The sequence below is a fragment of the Papio anubis genome, chromosome 2 (assembly GCF_008728515.1).
Source record: "Papio anubis isolate 15944 chromosome 2, Panubis1.0, whole genome shotgun sequence".
Lineage (NCBI taxonomy): Eukaryota > Metazoa > Chordata > Mammalia > Primates > Cercopithecidae > Papio > Papio anubis.
The window spans coordinates 105,392,165-105,414,933 of NC_044977.1; the positions used below are offsets into that span (position 1 = coordinate 105,392,165).

General features: G+C 40.0%; 1 protein-coding gene across 9 annotated transcripts in view; it reads right to left on the reverse strand.

Annotated features, from left to right (window-relative positions):
* Window positions 1-22,769, reverse strand: part of MAP3K13 (mitogen-activated protein kinase kinase kinase 13) — a 192,384-nt gene that overhangs the window by 51,159 nt on the left and 118,456 nt on the right. For 4 of the 9 annotated variants that reach the window (XR_004182199.1, XM_021934596.2, XM_031663504.1 and 1 more), the window contains one exon: window positions 2,486-3,045. Coding sequence is in view for 8 of the 9 variants with exons in the window: in XM_021934596.2 (XP_021790288.2) it covers window positions 2,486-2,960 (475 nt within the window). In the remaining variant the exon portion in view is untranslated. Of the gene's footprint in view, window positions 1-2,485; window positions 3,046-7,723; window positions 9,417-14,275; window positions 14,328-22,769 lie in introns of those variants that run through there. The other 5 variants (XM_031663506.1, XM_031663508.1, XM_031663507.1 and 2 more) reach the window with 3 other exon arrangements.

Here is a 22,769-nt window from a genome sequence, read left to right on the forward strand (position 1 = left end):
AACAACACATCTTTTGAACTCAAGTATTCCTCTCCTAGGAATTTATCCCAAGGACTAATCAAAGATATATGCAAAAGTAAAGTAGTAGACAAATGGTCACTGCAGTATGGCTTATAATAACTAAACATGCAAACAAATTAATGTTGAGCAATAGGGGATTGCTTAAAAATATTGGCACATTCACATCATTTAATATTATGTAGCCATTAAAAATGATGCTGAAGAATTATACTTAAGACATGGAAAATGTTCACAATATGAAGTGAGAAAACATTACAAAACAGTATGTGATATGGTTTGGCTCTGTGTCCCCACTCAAATCTCATCTCGAATTGTAATTTCCACTTGTCAGGGGAGGGGCCTGGTGGGAGGTGACTGGATCATGGGGCGGATTTCCCCCTTGCTGCTCTCGTGATAGTGAATGAGTTCTCACGCGATCTGGTTGTCTGAAAATGTGTGGCACTTCCCCCTTCTCTCTCTCCTGCTCTGCCATGGTAAGACTTTCTTGCTTCCCCTTCACCTTCTGCCATGATCGTAAGTTTCCTGAGGTTTCCTAGCCATGCTTCCTGTTAAGCCTGCAGAACTGTGGGTCCATTAAACCTCTTTTCTTCATAAATTACCCAGTCTCAGGTAGTTCTTTATAGCAGTGTGAACACGGATTAATATAGTATGACTCCATTTTTTAAAAGTATACACACACATACACAAATAGACTAACATAATATATAAAATGGAAACATTAATGGTTATTCTCAGGAGATGGAGGATCATAGATTATTTTAAAATTTTTTTGGAACTTACCTGTATTTTCCAAACTCCATACATATTACTTTTGTTATCAGAAAAAAAAAGTTACTTTGGAGAATATTAATGAGGTTATATAAGATCATGTCCTTTGCAAGAACATGGATGGAGCCAGAGGCCATTGTCCTTAGCAAATGAATGCAGGAACAGAAAACCAAATATCACATGCTCTCACTTACAAGCAGGAGCGAAATGATGAGAAAACATAGACACAAAGAGGGGAATGACAGACACTGGGGCCTACCTGAGGGTGGAGGGTCGGGGAGAAAGTGGATCAGATAAAATAACTATTGGGTACTGAGTGATGAAATAATCCGTACAGTAAATCCCCATGACACGAGTATACCTGTATAATGAACCTGCGCATGTACCCCTGAACCTAACACAAAACTTTTAAAAAATGAGGTTATAAAGAACACCAGGGCTTCAAAAGTACAATATTAATATTTGAATCAGAATATATGAATATGCTGTTACACAATGATGGGAGTTAAAAACTTAATTTTTTTTTTTTTTTTTTTGAGGCAGAGTCTCACTCTATCACCCAGGCTGGAATGCAGAGGCACGATCTCGGCTCACTGCAACCTCTGTTGGGTTTAAGCAATTCTTGTGCCTCAGCCTCCCAAGTAACTTGGACTACAGGTGCATGCCACCATGCCCGGCTAATTTTTGTATTTTTAATAGAGACGGGGTTTCACCATGTTGGCCAGGCTGGTCTTGAACTCCTGACCTCAAGTGATCTGCCCCCCTCAGATTCCCAAAGTGCTGTGATTACAAGTGTGAGCCACCACGCCCAACAAAACTTCCTTTTTTTTGGGCGATTGTGGGATCTAGAAATAATAGTGCTTCTCAAGATTGGTTAGATATTTTGTCATTTCCTCAAAATGTAAGCTTTCTATGCCTTTATTGTAAGAAAATAACTCCTTTTTACTATAATCTAAGTTTTACTATAATCTAGGTCCTACAGTCTTCAGGGGCATTACCATGTGGCTTCTTCTGGTTTTAAATCAGTCCAGCAGCCATCAGATTTTTTTGATTGTATAAGTTATCAGTAAACTTTTTAAAATTTATTTTTATTTATCAATTAATTAATTAATTAATTATTTTAGAAAAACAGTCTCACTCTGTCACCCAGGCTGAAGTGCAGTGGCACAATCATAGCTCACTGTAGCCTCAAACTCCTGGGCTCAAGTGATCCTCCTGCCTCAGCCTCCCAAAGTGCTGAGATTACAGGGTGACCCACTGCACCTGGCAAAAAATTTTAAATACGTAGCCACTGCATGATTTATTTATATATTATATATCTGCACAACTATATTAAAATATGAAATATATCTGAAAATTTATGAAAATAGAAATTTTAAATGATGAGATAAACAAGAGCTCTAGTATTTTCTTCTTATAATCCCATGGATTGTTTTATATGTACTGTACTTTGTACACCACTAGACTGGATGACCACAAAAAGATGGGCTACAACCAAAAAAGACCCACCAAATGTGAATCTCTTCCCTTCAGCTGGTCTACTGGAAACTGAAATGAGGTATTCATCTGCCACTAGTTCTTTAATTTGCCCAAAGCTCACAGGTTATCCAGCTAATGGTGGTGACGGTGGTGGTGACGGTGGGGGTGGTGGTGTGTTTACACAAGAAATATCTTCCAAGTCCATACTCTAGCTTACCTTGCTGCTGCAATTTGTAATCAGTGGAATATGCCTTCCCAATGATATTCCATACAGGCCTTAAGCATCCAAATAGTCCTTCAAGAAACCCACCACTGCCACTGCCTGACCTGCTGAACTGAATCTTGATGTCTTCAGTTCCGCTCGTGCTCTCTCCGTCCATCGTGTTGCTGTTCCCCTGAGACACGGCCATCTCTGATTCATCGTGTTCCCTTAGCTGAAGAACGCTGTTCTCAAACTGGTCCCTGGAATCCTCACTTACGCTTGTCAAAACTGTTGTGGTGATGGGGCTGTTTACACTCTCGATTAGCTCTGTTCGTACCATCCCCTTTTCCTGCTGGTCCTCGAGGAGCTTGGGAGAAGGGTGGTTCCCCATAGCTGCGAGCTCATCTTGTAGTCCATTGAAGGTTTTGCTTTCACTGAAGGGTAAGTGTGTAGAAGAGGAGCAGCTCAGGTGCTCCTGAAAGTTGGCCATTGTGCCATGAGTATGACCAAGGTCCTGAGATGACACTCAGAGGATTGTTGGGACAGAGTTCTGACTTAAGAGAGGGCTCCAAAACCTGAGAAAAACAGGAGGGAGATATGAGATCATCCTTTCTTTAGTATGCACACCACGACACTTCTGTTTGCATTAAGAACACTGAAACATGGGGACTGGTTAACCTGTGGGTTCGTCCATGTGATGGAGATGAGTGCAGCAATGAAAATTTATGCTGTGAGAGAGTATTTATGAACATGACAAAATATCCACGACACATTAATATAAAAAACAGGTTAGAACAATATATACAACATGAACTTAAAATTTTATTTAAAAGGATATACATACAAGAAAAAAGACTTGAAGGAAAAAAATCCAAGGAATTAACAATAGTTAATTTTAGGTGGTTAGATCTGGGAGAGGTTTATATTGTTGTGATTTTCAAGGCATTCTAAGCATTCTGTATTAATATCTATTATTATTTATTTATTATTATTTTTTTTGAGACGGAGTTTCACTCTTATTGCCCAGGCTGGAGTGCAATGGCGTGATTTCGGCTCACTGCAACCTCCGCCTCCCAGGTTGAAGTGATTCTCCCGCCTCAACCTCCCAAGTAACTGGGATTACAGGCGTGCATCATCACACCCTGCTACTTTTTGTATTTTTAGTAGAGACAGGGTTTCTCCATGTTGGTCAGGTGGGTCTCAAACTCCTGACCTCAGGTGATCCACCCACCTTTGCCTCACAAAGTGCTGGGATTACAGGCATGGGCCACTGTGCCCAGCCCAAAGTATGTTCTTATCAGAAATGTACTTTCTTTTTAAATCCCTTTGTAATAGTCATTCCTTCCTTCACTCTGTACCAAGCATCTAGAATGTGCTAGAGGTCAGGGTATGAAGATGACCTCATTTTGCAGATGGGGTAAAAGAAAGACCAACAAAGCTTGACAGAACAGTGCTTATAATGAATTAAGTAAGTGCTCTGAGAGCACAGAAGAGGGAGGAATAGTTTCAGGGAACGGTGCTGAAAGGTGGTAACTTTTGATCCATTTGAAGGAAGTGTAGGCATTCATTAAGCAAGTCAGAAAGGTGTCAGTGAAAGAAGAGGGGGAGGGTATTACAAGTGTGGGGGAAACCATGAAGGAGGCCATAGAAGCTTGAAAGACTATGAAACAGATGAGAAACCCAAAGTGGCTGGAATGTAGGCTATATAAAAGTGCATGCAGAAAGACTGGACAGATAGGTAGGGGCTAGATTATAAGGAGCTTTGCATGCCAGGCTGAGTTTGAGATTTTATACTGAAGGTGATGGGGAGCCATAGTATCTTATATTGGGGATTATGGATAAAAATAGACCCTCTCAATTTTATTATTTTCTTATCTTCATAACTGAGACCTAAATTTTAAGCCTTTTATTCATTACCATATCCCATGAATAGCTTGTATAGTGAACCAATGAAAATATCCTATCCTCTCATTTCAAGTGTAGGTAGAAGCTCCAGCATGCAATTCCAGCTGCACTTTTTGGGAGGCAGAGGGGTGGGCAGATCATGAGGAAGTCAGGAGTTTGAGACCAGCGTGGCCAGCATGGTGAAAGCATCATCTCTAAATATACAAAAATTAGCGGGCATGTGTTGGTGCATGCCTGCCATGATCCCTCACTCTCCTCAAAACTGAACAGTGGAAGAAGTGCCTAGGGGCTCTTGCTCAATCATCTTCTCCTAAGATAATGCTTATCCCTCAACCATCCTAGGTGTGACCTCCCTATCTCTAAGCATCAGGAAGGAAGGAAGAATAGTATAAATGATGGAAACAGAAAAGGAAGGAGGAGGAGAAGGAGAAGACGAGAAGAAGAGGAACGAAGAGGAGGAGAGGAAGAAGAGGAAGAACAAGAGGAAGAAGAAGAAGAAGGAGGAGAAAATATCCTATCCTCTGAATTCTTATTCATTCACTGAGCTCCTATTACGTGGCATGCAATGTGTTAGGCATTAGTAAATGGAACATAGGTTCCTACCCTTTGGGAACTTACAATCTAGAAGGAAAGACCAATAGATGACAGCCACATGGTTAGATATGGGACAAAGATATGTATAAGGTGCAATGGGAGCTCAGAAAAATAAATATAAAATGTGTCTAGAGACGTTATAAGAAGTTTTGTTTGAATTGAGTCTTGAGGGGTGAATTTATGGTCACTAGGAAAGAAAGACTAGGCATTCCAGGTAGTATTGGGAAACAGCAGGAGATAACTCTTAGAAAAAGTAGGCAAAGGCTAGATTATGGTAGGCCTGTATGACAAGCTAAATCTTTGGGGTTTTATCCTCATGACAACAGAGAGCCATTAAGGAATTTTAAGCAAGGGAGTAATTTGGTCAGATAAATTAAAATCACATCTATAGAAGTAGAGGTGGGATTCAAAGGGAAAGATTGAAGGTCCAGTTAGAAGGTATAGTTCAAAAAGAAATGATCTGGACCTGAACAAGTCAGTTAGCAATGGCAGTGAAGAGGACAGGAAAGATTTAAGAGGTAGAATTGGTAAGATCTAGTAATTGACTAGACATGGAGGTGGGTAAAGGAAAGGGGGAGAGGAAGACTTTTCAAATCACTTATTTGGAATAATGAACAGACAGACAATGTCAATAACCGAGATATGAAATGCCAGAAAGAAAGGTTTGGAAAGAAGACGATCAGCTCAACTACAGACATACAGAATTTAAGGCCTACTATGCATCACGCACGAAGCTAGGGAGCTAGGCTTTTATTGATGCTATCTGATTTTAAAAAGACACTTTGTAGAGAGAGATTGGAAGAAAGATAAAGATGGGGCTCATTTATCAGAGGGGCAGAAGTTTCCAAATCATAAAGCTAAATTTAAAGTGTATTTATTGAATATATACTCAGTCTGCACAACATGGCAAAAAATACAAAAAATACAAACATTACAAAAAATACAAAAATTACAAAAAGTAGCCAGCCATGGTGGCGTGCGCCTGTAGTATCAGCTACTTGGGTGGAAGGCTGAGGTGGGAGAATCGCTTGAGCCCAGGAAATCAAGGCTGCAGTGAACTGTGTTTGTGCCACTGTATTCCAGGCTGGGCAACAGAGCGAGACCCTGCCTCAAAAAAGAAAAAAGAATATACACTGATAATCGTGCCACGCACTAGGCTAGATTCTGTGGATACAGAACATTACTGTTACCATTAGTGTTTTTAATAATGAATAAGACAAAGTGCTTTACAATTTACAGAAGCCTGTTTACATAATCAGCAGTACTGGTAAATCAGCTCTTTCCAAAACAACAGCAATCTGGTTTGTAGTGTTTGCTCATTTTCCTAGTGTAAATATTCCCACCAGAGCAGATTTCAAGCTAATAAAAGTTTAACAACTTGCTTGCAAAGTTTCTAAATATTTGACAATTGGCTCTTACAAGTTGGTGTATAAGCCAGCTCCAGCACCATAATCCTCGTAATAATGTCATTTCTATTTCACAGGAGAAGAAATTTCTCTAAGGTAATATATTCAATAACTAATAGAAAAGGAATTAAAATCTAGCTCAAAGTTCAGATTCCCCAAATCCTTTGCCTTTTTTACAACACGATGGAACCTCTTACAACTCCTCACTTTCATAGAGTGCTTTCCAGGTTAAAAAATGATGTTATCTGTGATCATTCAATCTAAGTATTTGATCCCTAGGTAAGGAATCCAAAACACAGAATGATTATCCCTATTTTTCACGGGCGGAAATGAAGGCCTAGGAACAGGTAGATGCTAAAGGTCACAGAGCCAGAATGAAATACCGGTTATTTTTCCTAATCATGACTCTCTCTCCTGTACCAGGCAGTCTCTGAAGACGTGGTTCCCATCCTGTTGAAGCTCACAGACTACCAGACTACTTATGGAAGTAATAATTACATGTCATCCCCCATGACAAGTGAGCCATATTCTGTTCTACAGAGCCAAGAGAGATGGGAACAATGGTAAAAGAGGTAGGATGTGAAGGTAAGGTGTGTGACGCAGGGAAGGAAATCGGGGTCGAATAAGAGCACTGGCAGGGGCAGGGAAGCGGGAATGACCAGAGGGTGCGTGAGGGGGTTGCTGGCCCAGAAACAGTAGTGGCTAATGTGGGGGAGCAGTGTGCAGCAAGGGTAACTCCTGCCTCCACACATGGGCTCTGAAAGCTTACGATACAGTGCAGGTGATTCTTCCCTCCTAACAAACCAGAGAGATCACTTTAACTGGACGGGGTTAGGTTAAGAGGCACTTAAATTATAGGGTATGGAGAAATCTAAGCCTTGAGAAGCTGCCTGGGAATATAAGGTTGGGGCAGGGGGAAGAAAGAAGAAAAACTGGAGCCCTTTATTACAGACCCCATTCCACCCACTCCAGCCTCCCCTCCCCGTTCTTTTTGTGCTCATCTCTGAGCTTCGACATTACTGATCTCCTCATTATACTTTCTGGCTGATCACCTGCCACAACCTTGAGCTGTCTCCTGCCTTTGGCCTCTCTCACCTTGCCCTGCCTGATCTCAAATTTTAAGACTGCTGATTTCATACTATCTGACCTGGCCGCTGACTCAGCAGTTCCTTCTGGTCTGCCTTGGCTGCATTTTTGGCACCAGGGACCAGTTTTGTGGAAGACACTTCTTCCACGGACCAGGGACGGGGGATGGTTTTGAGATGGTTCAAGTGTATTACATGTATTGTGCACTTTATTTCTATTATAATTACACTGTAATATATAATGAAATAATTCTACAACTCACCATAATGTAGAATCAGTGGGAGGCCTGAGCTTGTTTTCCGGCAACTAGATACTCCCATCTGGGGGTGATGGGGGACAGTGACAGATCATTAGTCATTAGATGCTCATAAGGGGCACGCAACCTAGATCCCTAGATCCCTCACATGCACGGTTCACAGTAGGGTTCGCACTGCTATGAGAATCTAATGCCCCCACGGATCTGACAGGAGGTGGAGCTCAGACAGTAATATGAGTGACAGGGAGTGGCTATAAACACAGAGGAAGCTCCGGTGGCTCACCCACCCGCTGCTTACCTCCGCCCAGTTCCTAATAGGCCACAGACTGGTACCAGACCGTGGCCTGGAGGTTGGGAACCCATGCTATATACAGCGCAAGTCCTATATGCTATTGGCTCACATGAATTGCATACTGAAATATATATGTGAATTTCAGCCAAACATGTATTTGTGTGATTTATTTTTTTTGAATCAAACTATCAGACTTTGTATTAATTCCTGGTAAATTTCTACTTTGTCAATTTTTTATCCTGAACTTCTGCCTAATGACATCATGTTAGGATAAGCTTATACACAAAAAGTTAGAAAAACGCATGTTTGTTTTGTAATTTTTTTCCTATCTCTAACAGGTTAAGGATGAGTGTGAAGTGGACCTGTTCCCATTGACATGGGAATGGGTCTAATCACAGTCATCAAATGCAGTTTGATATTTAAGAGATCAGGGAAAAACAGGACAATCAAGGAATATGGTTCAACCCGCTTATTTCACATATGAGAATCAAATTTCAGAGAGATTGCGGACTTGCTTAATATAACAACTGCCCAGTGGCAGAGCTGAGATGAGTCCTCCTTCCTCAGCCCAGCTCCTTCCACTAGCACGGTTGTTTGTTTATTCGAAGAGAAACAAATAGCCATAGTATCATGGCCACTGATGACAAAAACAATAGCAATTCACAGTGCTATTCTAGATGCACTAAAACTATTCCGAAGGAAACACTAGCGCCCACCTAGCGGGGTGACCCTGCGCCTATCCACAGGCCAGCAGGAGGCTACCCACTGATTGCTCTCAGAATGGGCAGAGGTGAGGTAAACCTCAAGGTGCGTATAAAGCTGTGTAGTCAAATAGGCTTCCCTCATGCTCACCAAGAATATCCAGTCCAACGTGACCCAACAAAGGCAGAGAAATAGAGAGGTTACAAGAACAAAGGGAAAGAAAAATCATCACCATGGGTATATTCAAATGATCTGAGTTGACTCTACATTTAAGAAGGGTGTAGGAAGCTAAAAATACCTAAGTTTTACCTGTGTCAGTATGCACACCCACACGCTGCCACTGCACAGTGAAGAGACTGTCAGGTGGAAACCGTGGAAACACAGGCGGTTCCACTATCTCTGGCTGTCTTCTGCCCTCTCGGTTCCTCTCTCCCTGTGCAATCTGGCTCAGGTACCCTCATAGGAGCTGATTGTTTAGTCCTTTCCATTCATAAGAAATCAAAACTAGTATATATTAGAAGGAGACAGAAAGGAAGTGGGGCAAGATTTTTGAATGTGGAGAGTCAAAGGGAAAAAGATAAGGAACATCGGAGGGGTAAAGGGCAAGCTTGGAATGGCACCCTTACCAGAAGAAAGTACTATGGGGGCCAGGCGCGGTGGCTCATGCCTGTAATCCCAGCACTTTGGGAGGCTGAGGCAGGCGGATCACCTGAGGTCAGAGTCCGACACCAGCCTGCCCAATATGGCGAAACCCCGTCTCTACTAAACATACAAAAAATTAGCTGGGCGTGGTGGCAGGTGCCTGTAATTCCAGCTACTTGGGAGGCTGAGGCAGGAGAATCGCTTGAACCCAGGAGGCGGAGATTGCAGTGACCCGAGATGCTGCCCTTGCACTTCAGCCTGGGCAATAGAGGGAGACTCCATTTCAAAAACAAAAGAAAAACAAACAAACAAACAAACAAAAAACAAAACAAAAAAGAAAAGAAAAGGAAAAAGAAAAAAGAAAAAGAAAGTACTCTGGGAAGGTCTGAGGGTGAGGTGATGCTACTGCCGCCCTTACAACAGGTCCCGTTCTGCAAAGGGCGCAGGAAGTGCTCCCATATCTGCCCTTGAGGAACACTTTCCCTGCCTTCTGAGTTTCTTGGCCCCAAGAGGAGGAAGTGGTTTGTGCAAAATTAGTCGGCAAGAGTTGGAGACAGCAGCAGCTGCGCATTTGGCCGGGCACTGCCAATTTCTGGAAATTACCTTGGCTTTGTGCCAAGATCCCAGGATGCAATGTAGAGAGAAAGAGGAAGGGAGGAGGCAATGTGGCCAAATGGCTCTCAAATTCTTGGATTTCTATCATAGAATACAATTTTTCCCATGTTACTAATTGAGGATTTTTATAATGATCAGATTTTGAATTTTATATCATAAATATAAACAAATCAAAAGATTTTGGACAATTTAGCCCCACAAAGTTTTTGGTGTGACTAAAATTGAATAAAAAATTAAATTAAGCATTATTTCTACAAGATTTATTGATTGATGCTGAGCTCTTTCTAAGCTACCTTCTCTTTACTTGGCGTCTTCTTGCCTATCGTTAAAAATGAATACAACACTGCCATCTTAGCCTTCTGGTCATTTCTCTAAAATTCATATAGCGGTTGAGAACGTAAAATAATTTCTGCTGCTAGGAGCATCAATCCCATTTTAAAACTTGGATGATGTTACTTGTGCATAGTAATAACATAAAATGATCTTTCCAGGATAGAGGTCTGTCACCCAGATCTTAATTTAACCTTTGAAAACATTAGCTAGCTTTCTCAAATGGAGTTATATGATTAGAAGTAGCTGACTTCAAATCAGATAAAAAGAATGGCCTACAATCGTGCCTTTATCCCTACTTACTCTCCTAATTGTGGACCATCTCCTGAAATGCCTATTTGAAGGAACAATAAAAACTCAATCGACGAAATCCACTCACCTACCTCATTTCACCTTCTTTATAACATTTCATTCAACAATTATGCATTCAAAAATATTGATTCCATGTTTGCCATGTACTTATATTTTCGGTTAAAATTATGAATGTTTAATAATCTTGAAGTATGCTGGAGACAGCAAAAAAATAAAAATTACAAAGAAGCAAATTCTCCATGGTGACAAATTACCTTCTGAATACCAGTACCTATAAATGCAACTGTGATTACAGTTATAATAAGTTTTTTGTAGGCTTTAAAACCAATAAAGATACTTCATTTTCAGAGTAGTAGTCTGTAAATTTATCAAGAAATAGAAACTTGTGAGACTTCAAAAATGCCTTAAGTCAAAAGTGAAACATCTTGACCAAAGGAATGATTTATCCATAAATCATATCATAAATGCTATCTCCATAAATCTTTAATAAATAATATATAGTATTTTAAGTATTAATATTCAACATTTTCTGACCTAAATCCAACTTGCCATGTGAATGATAAAATCAATAACTTTAAATGTTTTAAAAATAAGATACAGACATATATGTACCTTTAAATATATAAATATTAATAGGTATAAAAAGTCAAAATGTATATAATTAAGTAAACATTTTAAGAAATTAGCTTTAAAAGGTCAACAGTGGTTATTATTGTTGTTCTTTGAAGTTTTCTATATTTTTCCAAATTTCTACCATTAGCATGTATTATTTGTTTAATCAGAGGTTTTCAATACAAATCCTTGTTGCTTTAAACAAACAGATTAATGGGCCCACTTCATTATATTTGCAGATATGAAAAATGATGTGAAATGTTAAGGATACTGTCAGGAAAGCTAATTGTCACGGTGTGCTGAGGCTTGCAAACAGGCTTAAAAAGAATTATAGGCCAGATGTGGTGGCTCACGCCTGTAATTCCAACATTTTGGGAGACCAAGGTGGAAGGCTCACCTGAGATCAGGAGTTCGAGACCAGCCTGGCCAACGTGGTGAAACCCCAGCTCTACTAAAAATATAAAAATTAGCAGGGTGTGGTGGTGCACACCTGTAGTCCCAGCTACTCAGAAGGCTGAGGCAGAATTGCTTTAACCCAGGAGGCAGAGGTTGCAGTGAGCCAAGATCATGCCACTACACTCCAGCCTGAACAACAGAGTGAGACTGTCTCAAAAAAAAAAAAAAAAAAAAAAAAAAAGGATTATAAATTCAAAATGAAAAGTGAACTTAAAAAGATGACAATGAGCAAACAAAAGTTAATGACTCCTATTTTGTTTTTACCTTTTCTACTGATGAGATTCACATTCATTCTAGAAAAAGTAGAATGATCATGATTAAGAGAATTGAAATCCAAAAGAGATGAAGAGACAAGAACGTATATCAGTGTCTTGATTATTTCCAACTTCTAAGGTCCAGATGAATTACATGTGAAGGCACCAAAACTCTTGCATTTAGGATTACAAAAACAACCTTTGGTAAAGAATTATCTTCAGGAACTATGAGCAAGACAGTTGTTCATGGAAAAGTAGAAGAGAAAGAAATACCCTATTTTTTTAAAGGAAGATTACAGAATATATAGAACTATGAACTTGAGTTGGTCCCTGATAAGATACTAAGTATACAGTAAGCATTCAATAAATGCTAGTCCCTTTCCTTTTCTTTTCCTTTTATTTTGTGACTGTTTCCTCTCTCTTTTTGGAACTCTCCTAAGATACATAGTTTAGGAGAACAAGAATTGAAATGGTTTAAAAGTTATTATTAGGCCGGGCGTGGTGGCTCAAGCCTGTAATCCCAGCACTTTGGGAGGCCGAGACGGGCGGATCACGAGGTCAGGAGATCGAGACCATCCTGACTAACATGGTGAAATCCCGTCTCTACTAAAAAAATACAAAAAACTAGCCAGGCGTGGTGGCGGGCGCCTGTAGTCCCAGCTACTCAGGAGGCTGAGGCAGGAGAATGGCGTAAACCCGGGAGGCGGAGGTTGCAGTGAGCTGAGATCCGGCCACTGCACTCCAGCCTGGGCGACAGAGCGAGACTGTCTCAAAAAAAAAAAAAAAAAAAAATTATTGTTAAATGTAAAGGTTAAAATAAAAATAAAATTAAAATTATTTTTAAAGAATTTGTTTTATAGCTGGGCAAGGTGGCTCATGCCTGTAATCCCAGCACTTTGGGAGGCTGAGGCAGGAGGATTGCTTGAGCCCAGGAGTTCAAGACCAGCCTGGGCAACACAGTGAGACCCTGTTACTGCAAAGAAAAATTAGCTGGGCATGGTGGCACGTGCCTGTAGTCCCAGCTACTCACTAGGCTGAGGATCACTTGAGCCCAGAGGGTCTAAGCTGCAGTGAACCATGATTGCTCCACTGTGGTCTAGTTTGAACAACACAGCAAGGCTCTGTCTCAAAAAAGAAGTGCTATAATATACACTTTAAAGTTATTTCTCATCCAAACAATCAATATTCAGATGTACTTCATCATATTGAGAGTAATATTGTAAGGGCTTAAGAGAGAAGGCACTAGAGGAAGATAGATCTGGATTCAAATCGTAGTCACTAACCTCACCATAACTCTCTCTAAGCCTCAATTTTGTCGTCTATCATTAGCAGTAACAACAGAATCCACCTCATAGAGTAGATGATTATATGAGATAGTACATATATAACACATTTAGCCTCAATATTTGTTAGCTATGCAAATCTTTAGAAGAACTAGAATAAACAGATAATATGTCAATATGCTCAATATATATGTGAAATCAAGGGGAATAAAAAGAAGGGCAAGGGAAAGACAAGTAAGCTTTTCTTTAGGAAAGTGATAAGATGAGAAAAGAGAGCTAAGAAGAGGGGAACAGGTTGATATATATAGAAACTGAGGCAAGCTGAGCTTGTAACATTCATTTGGTATTATCAATGAAAGCACAAAGAATCAATAAATAGTGAGATACCAGGTGAAAAGGATAAAAGCAAGATGGAAAATAGGAGACAAAAATCCCAAATGTATGCAACTTCTTTTTCATATTTCATTTCCTTTGTCTTTAATTACAGCAGTTATTTTTACATTCTAGGTTTTAATTACATTGTACACACAAAAAGGAAGGTTCTACATGGCTATAATGTTTGGGAGAATATTAATACTATGTAGTTCTAGCATTTGGGAGAAAAAAAATTGGCCGGGCGCAGAGGCTTCAACCTGCAATCCCAGCACTTTGGGAGGCCGAGGCAGGCGGGTCACCTGAGGTTGGGAGTTTGAGACCAGCCTGACCAACATGGAGAAACCCCACCTCTGCCAAAAATACAAAATTTGCCGGGCGTGGTGGTACATGCCTGTAATCCCAGCTACTCAGGAGGCTGAGGCGGGGGAATCACTTGAACCCGGGAGGCAGAGGTTGCAGTGACACAAGATCGCGCCATTGTACTCCAGCCTGGGCAACAAGAGTAAAACTCTGTCTCAAACAAAACAAAACAAAACAAACAAAAAAAATTAACCCCTCTGGTTTTATATTGTGATGTTAAATTAGGAGATGATTTCATTGACTCAAGAAAATATCTCTAGAAAAACATTGCTTATGCTTTAAACATAAGAATAATTAGACCAGGGCAGGGCAGGGTGGCTCATACCTGTAATCCCAGCACTTTGGGAAGCTGAAGCAGTAGATCACTTGAGCCCAGGAGTTCAAGACCAGCCTGGGCAACATGACAAAACCCCGTCTGTATTAAAAATACAAAACAAAAATTAGCTAGGCATGGTGGCACACGCCTGTAGTCCCAGCTACTCAGGAGGCTGAGGCACGAGAATCTCTTGAAGCCAGGAGGCAGAGGTTGCAGTGAGCCGTGATTGCGCCACTGCACTCCAGCCTGGGAGACAGAATGAGACTCTACCTCAAAAATAAATAAATAAATAAATAAATAAATAAATAAACAAAATCTATGCCATTTGGGAAGTGATGGATAGTGTGCTGCTTAGTAAGAATAGGCTGGCTCTGCTGTCAGGAGATTCATGACTCTAAGCAAGTGAGAAGGGAGGAAAACTCTTTAAAAAATGTGTTTTAAGAGTAGAGACAGGATCTCACTATATTGCCCAGGCTGGTCTTGAACTCCTGGCCTCAAACAATACTCCCACTTCAGCCTCCCAAAATGCTAGGATTACAGGCATGAGCCACCACGCCTGGCCAAAAAATCTTTTTGAAATAAATTATATTATGAAAATGTTCTTTTCTCATTAAATTCATTGTCAGTATTTAGATTGTTTTGTTGGACAGTAAAATATAACTAGAGATATCAATATACAATACATTCTGTACTTATACTATACATTAAAATCAAATAATTCATTGCCAGTTTAATATTTCAGGCTGTTGAAGAGCATCAGTAACAGACTTCGACTTCCAATGACGTATATAAAAGTTCTCACAAAGCTGCAGATTCTACACACTGTTCCTGGGCAAGTCCTAGATATACTTGGCAGGCAAGATGTCATCAAAAGTCCTTCTGCCATCCTTGCATTGCTTTTCCAGGCCTTTCTTAAGAATGGTAGAATCATAGATGGTTCACGTTGGAGGGAGCAGTGATTGGGCCATGCCTTCTATTTTTCAAGATAAACAACTAAGTCTCATCAGTTTGTGAGAGTAGAATCAAACATTGTTTATCTCTGTACCTTGTCCTTTTTCTTTTCCCGCCATCTAGCCTCAGCACCTAGCGCAGAACCTGATATAATATGGTGGAATTCACTTTTTGGATTAGAAGATTTTACATGCGCACAGAGCAATGTGATAACATATTAACAACATTTATTGAGATTATGTGAAACTGCTCTAAACACATTTCCCATATTCACTTCTCTAATCCTCACATCAACCCTTTGGGAAAGGTACTATTATTACCCCTTGACAATAATTGGTGAAAAATTGGGGCACAGATAGTTTAAATGACTCACAGCTACTAAGTGGTGAAGACAGGAATTGAACCCAGTTCCACTCCAGTTCCACAGCCTGAGCCCAAGACCAACCCCTTAACCACAACTGTATTGTCGATATTATAACGGGCTTCTGTTTAACTAAAAAAGGTCTAGGTCAGAAAAATATGGAATAGGTTCATATTTTACCTTGAACTTAGGTTCTAAACTTAGGGTGAAAGGTACAAATTCTTAGCAATAACTAAAGATAATTGGAGAATTCTAAAATATGCACACTTTCTGTAGGATTTACTCCATTCTGGTTTTTGTTTTGTTTTGTGTTTTGTTTTTTGAGATGGAGTCTTGCTCTGTTGCCCAGGCTGGAGTACAGTGGCACAATCTCATCTCACTGCAACATCTGCCTCCTGGGTTCAAACTATTCTCCTGCCTCAGCCTGCTGAGTAGCTGGGACTACAGGCGCGTGCTGCCGCACACAGCTAATTTTTGCATTTTTAGTAGAGGTAGGGTCTCACCATTTTGGCCAGGCTGGTCTTGAACTCCTGGCCTCAGGCAATCCACCCACCTCAGCCTCCGAAAGTGCTGGGATTTCAGGCGTGAACCACTGCTCCCAGCCCCATTCTGTTTTTAACATTAAAACTCTATACTTGCATCATCCAATATTGTAGCTTCTAGTTATATGTAGTTATTTAACTTTAATTAAAATTAAATAAAATAAAGGTTTAGTTCCTCAGCTGTACTAGTCCATTTTAGGTATTCAGTAGCCACATGTGGCTAGTGACAACCATATAGGACAGTGCAAAAAAATAACATTTCCATCATTACAGGAAGTTCTATTGGACAGTGTCGCTCTATGTGCTTTATTCATATTAATAGATTGATCTGTTCTAAGGATTAACCAACATTGTGGCTCCCTTCCTACATGGGGATTTGCTAGCTGCACAGTACTCCACTACCCTCTTTAATATGACAGGTTTGCAACCATGTTTTACTAATATTTGTGAATGATTTAAGTATAGCTCATTCTAATGATGATTCATCAGGATCAAACTGAATTGGGGATTTCATCTTTTAAAAGACTGTCCAAGGAATCACAGGCCAGGTGTCTAAAAGGAGTCAGAGGAATAATTTTCAATACCTAAGTAGGTTCATTTGTGGAAAATCTAAAAAATGAAATTAGATTACTGCTACCATCATTCCTTGAAGCTCCTAATCACAGGTCTAGTGTAGGTGAAAAGCACAAACCTAGGGGAGGGCTAATGGAGGAAAAGGTGAATAGGAACAGAAGTTTTACCAAATCACCAGAAGTACGTGTCACTTCTCAGAGGAGACTGTGTTACAGATAACCAGGACAAAAACTCCAGGATGAACAAAGCACTCCTGACCCTGGATCCAATGTCAAATTTTAACAGAGCAGTAACCAAAGCCAAATTAGTGAGAGATCCTATTGTTTTAGACTTTTACATTTCTTGTGACTTACTGTTGTTTTTGTTCACAGAAGTAGTCCTGAGTTTTAATTTTTTAAAGTAATGATTCAATCAAGATGATATTCTAGAAAATGTGTGATAGAACATTTTGAGCTTTACCGACAATAGAAATCTGAAATTGTCAAAGACTGGCCATTTTTCACTTGTCTTATGTCACTGTTTTGGAATGACTTTGTGCTAGAGTGTAATCCATACCCATTGTTTAATTATTCATTGAGGGTAGTTTCAATTTCTACTCCCAATATGTAGCTGAAATTTGCAGACTATTAAAGGATCCTAGATAAATCCCATCTGTCCAAAACGAGGATGGCAAGGAAGAACATCAATAAATATTAATTATTGATTCTAAGTGCTAAAAAAATGATAAATATATGAGACAGTTCTAATGGAAAGAAAAATAAATGCAAAATAATAAACTATTTGTGACAGAAAACAATATGTAGTCCCTCAATACAAAGATAAATATTACAAAGGATAGAATTTAAAGACATATTTAGGCTGGGCATGGTGGCTTACACCTGTAGTCCCAGCACTTTGGGAGGCTGAGGTGGGAGGATCACCTGAGGTCAGGAGTTCGAGACCAGCCTGGCCAACATGATGAAACCCCGTATCTACTAAAAATACAAAAATTATTTGGGCGTGTGGTACACGCCCTTGTCCAGCTACTCGGGAGGCTGAGGTAGGAGAATCACTTGAACCTGGGAGGCGGAAGCTGCAGTTAGCTGAGATCGTGCAACTGCACTCCAGCCTGGGTGACAGAACAAGATTCTGTCTCAAAAAAAAAAAAAAAAAAAAAGACATATTTAGCTGCCTCCCTTTAGGAATCATAATTTTAATTCATTACAAGTGCACATGGTTTCATTAAGTGCTCCTAAAAAGTTGCATATAAATCACATTTTTAAAATAACATTTAAAAATCACTAATAGAAATTACTATTTGAAGTATCACTGATAAATCTACTTGCAAAATGAAGAATCCTTCTGAAATGCTAATGATTGCTTTATCATTGTACTTGTTTGCTTAATTTGAATTTTCTGTTGTTTCAATGTCTAGTATTAGTTGTTTAATTAAACATCAATTTCATAACTCTTAGTAAATTTGCCTGAGTAGGTGGTGGTGTATCCAGCAAATCTACCTGAGAAGTTAGTATTTGCCATGGGCTTGGAAACCGTATGCCCAAACATGTTAGAACTGTGTGCAAAATAACAGCAATAAGATTATATACAAAGGCTTGATGACTCTTCATATGAGTAAACTGTGAGGTTTTGTACATGGGTTTCGTGACGTACATTCTGGCTGTATGCAAATGTTTTTCCCTTCATTTTCTGATTTTTTCTCTGTGTTCTAAATAACTGATTGCAAATTCATGTGTATGCATGTCTAGCTGTTCTTGAAGCATGGTATAATCTACAGTTAGGACATCTCATAAAGTGAGGACAAGAAGAGACAACTCTGCCTGAAGAAGCCAGGAAAAACCAAGGGCCCTTTTACCTAATACTTTGCTTCCGACGATAGCTTTGAAGGGGAAGTCATTGTTTTTTGTGACATCTGTTTACAGAAGGAATGGGTATAACATAAACTCACTTTTCTTAATAGCCCATGGAAGAATCTTATTCATAAGCTGAACCTATTTTTTTTTTTTTTTGAGACAGAGTCTTGCTCTGTTGCCCAGGCTGGAGTGCAGCGGTGTGATCTTAGTTCACTGCAACCTCTGCCTCCTGAGTTCAAGCGATTCTCCTGCCTCAGCCTCCTGAGTAGCTGAGATTACAGGTGCACACCACAACACCTGGCTAATTTTTGTATTTTTAATAGAGACAGGTTGCTCCATGTTGGTCAGGCTGGTCTTGAACTCCTGACCTCAGGTGATCTGCCCACCTCGGCCTCCCAAAGTGTTGGGATTATAGGCATGAGCCACCGTGTGGGCCTATTTTTTAATTTTTAAAAATGGACACATAATAATTGTACATTGTTATGGGATACAGAGTGATGTTTCGCTACATGTAATACATAGTGAGCATATTGGGGAAATTAGCATATACATCATCTCGAACATTTATCTTTTTTTGTGTTGGGAACATTATTCTCTTTTCTAGCTATTTGGGAATACATATTATTGTTAACTATAGCCATCCTGCAGTACTATGGGACACTATAGCTATAGAATTTATTCCTCCTGTCTAGCTATAATTTTGTATCTTTTAACAAATCCCTCCCTATCCATCCTTCCCAGCCTCTAGAAACCTCTGTTCCACTCTTTACACCTATGAGTTTAACTTTCTTAGCTTCTGGGTATGAATGAGAACATGTGGTGTTTAACTTTCTGTTACTGGCTTATTTCACTTAACATAATGTCCTCTAGGCCAGGGATCCCCAGCTCCCAGGCCGCAGACTGGTACCTGTTTGTGGCTTGTTCGGAACCAGGCTGCACAGCAGGAGGTGAGTGGCAGGCGAGCATCACCGCCTGAGCTCTGCCTCCTGTCAGATCAGCAGCGGCGTTAGATTCTCACAGGAGTGCAAACCTTATTGTGAACTGCACATTCAAGGGATCTCATAAGGTTGTGTGCACCTTATGAGACTCTAATGCCTGATGATCTGAGGTGGGACAGTTTCATCCCCAAACCATTCCCACCCACCACCCACCACATCCCTGGTCTGTGGAAAAACTGTCTTCCACGAAACTGGTCCATGGTACCAAGAAGGTTGGGGACTGCTGCTCTAGGCTCATCCATGTTGCTGCAAATGACAGGATTTAATTCTTTTTTATGGCTGAATAGTATTCAGTTGCATACATATACCACATTTTCTTTATCTATTCTTCTATTGTCAGACACGGGTTGATTCATACCTTGGCTATTGTGAATAGTCCTGCAATAAACACTTAGGGGTGCAGATACCTCTTCAGTGTACTGGCTCCTTTTCCTTTGGGTAAATACTCAGTAGTGGGGTTGCTGGACCATATGGCAGTTCTATTTGTGTTTTTTTTGAGGAACCTTCATACTGTTCTCCATAGTGCTGTACTAGTTTACATTCCTACCAAAATGCATAAGAGTTCCCTTTTCTCTGTATCCTTGCCAGCATTTATGTTTTTATCTTTTTGATAATAGTCATTTTAATGGGTGAGACGATATCTCATTGTGGTTTTGATTTGTACTTCCCTGATAATCAGGGATATTAAGCTTATTTAAAATTAATTAAATAGAGACAGGGTCTCGCTCTGTAGCCCAGGCTGGAGTGCAGTGGTGCAATCTCAGCTCACTGTGACCTCCGCCTCCTGGGTTCAAACAATTCTTCTGCATCAGCTTCCTAAGTAACTGGGACTACAGGCACATGCCACCATGCCTGGCTAATTTTGGTATTTTTAGTAGAGACAGGGTTTCACCATATTGGCCAGGCTGCTCTTGAACTCCTGAACTCATGATCTGCCCACCTTGGCCTCCCAAAGTGCTGGGATTACAGGTGTGAACCACTGGGCCCGGCCTCGAGTCTGTAATCCTAAGGCAGGACACACACTCCTTGCATCATCTCAGTTGCCCTTGTCTGCTCTATGTCCAACTCTAGTCCACCTTTATATATATATATATTTATACATTTTTAAATATATATTTCATTGGTAGACGCCTTCTGATGATGCCCAATGTGGTAGTGAGATGGCTAAAAACAGCACACAGAGCAAATTTCATGTCTAACCTCCCATTAATGCAAGGTTGCCCTAGGACTGTAATAAATCAGATTGTAATGAAGCCTGGTATATTACAAATAGTTGTTGTCCCATGTTTATTACATAATGCTTATGATGTGCTGTAATTGCAGAGAATGCAGGTTTTCAAATCAGAAATACCTTGTTTATTCCTAGCCACTTATCTGCTGTGAAGTCTTTGACAGTTATGTAAATATTCTGAATACTAGTTGTCTCACTTGTACACAGGATATACTAAACCTCCCTTTTGGGGTTGTTGTAGATGCAAATCAAACTAATCGGCTTTTTTTTTTTTTTTTTTTTTTTGAGATGTAGTCTCACTCTGTAGTCCAGGCTAGAGTGCAGTGGCATGATCTCAGCGCACTGAAACCTATACCACCTGAGTTCAAGTGATTCTCCTGCCTCAGCCTCCTGAGTAGCTGGGATTACAGGCATGCACCACCATGCCCGGCTAATTTTTGTCTTTTTAGTAGAGATGGCATTTCACCATGTTGGCCAGGTTGGTCTCAAACTCCTGACCTCAAGTGATCCACCCACCTCAACCTCCCAAAGGGCTTACAGGCTGGGCTAACAGGTATGAGCCACCGCACCTGGCCAGCTAGCATTTTATTGAGTGCTTACTATAAATAAGACCCTGAAAGCTTCAAATGGTTTCTCTCCTGAAATAAGTTTGATTTCAACTGCAAAATTGGAAGATTTCACTCTATACTCCCACTTTCTGATTTTTCCCCCTAAAACTATTAAACAAGATTTCTAGTTAAATGTGATAGATTGAACATAAACATTTTATCTCTGCTCTGCCCATGCCAGACTCTACCAAGATAAAAGTGAGGAAGAAAAAAAAAGTGGCTCACACCTGTAATCCCAATATTTTGGGAGGCCGAGGTGGGAGGATCACTTGAGTGTAGGAGTTCAAGGCTACAGTGAGCTATGACCATGCCACTTCACTCCAGCCTGGGTGACAAAGCAAGACCCTGACTCAAATAAATAAATAAATAAATAAATAAATAAATAAACTCAAAATTCTACGAGGAAATCTAAAATGAGCAAAGACAAAAGGCTACATATTGTATAATTCCATTTATATGAAATCCATTTATAGAAAAGACAGCACTATAAGGACAGAAACCAAATAATAGGGGCCAGGTGCGGGAACTGACTAATAGGGGCAAGGTGTAGGGAAGAGGGAATACACTTGAGCGTTCTTCCCCCTTAATTCCAATGCTGAAATTGGCAAAACGCACTCTGAAGCTAAAGTCCCCACGCTGTCCTGAGCAATAGTAGAATCACCAGAAGGCATCAACAAACTGCTGGACACTGATACTTTTTCTGACACTTTGTCAAAAACACTTAAGACGCCTTTGACAAAGTCCATTTAATTGTGCACGGTGTGGCAAACTTTGTTAAAATGCAGTCACTCTGCTGTATAGTTATAACGTTCTATTTTGTGTGTATCAGAGTTAATTTTGTATTTAGAATCCTTTAGCACCCTTTGAGACGGAGGCACCGCCGGGTGTTTCCAAATGAAAATTACTAATCATAAGTCTAGACAACAAAATGAGGTAAGAGTTTAGCACAGTCAGGGTTACATGTCTTTAGAATCTGAGCCATCCTTAGAGATTCCCACTCCAGAAAGTGGAGGTGGGTTAAGTCTCAAGATCTAGGGTCTGGTGGTGGCAAAGAAAAAAAAAAAAAAAAGGTTTAAAAAAGAAACATTATTTATATCTGAGGGTTCACAGACAAATAGATAATCAGCTCATGTACAATTTCCATCATTTACTGAGGCAAATCAACTTGGAGTGTCCTTTCCATATAATCTTTAGAGTTTCTACTGTTCTTTTATGATTTTCTTTTCTTTCTAGGCATACTTTTAACATAAATTTTAAAATTTTATTTTATTGGATAAAAATGTTGTGGGAATATACCCCACATCTCTTCTGGAATGATCCCACCCCACTCTATGATCTCTGGCTTTCATTTAAAGGCTTTTTTCCACAGATCCCCTTTTTACTTGCCTA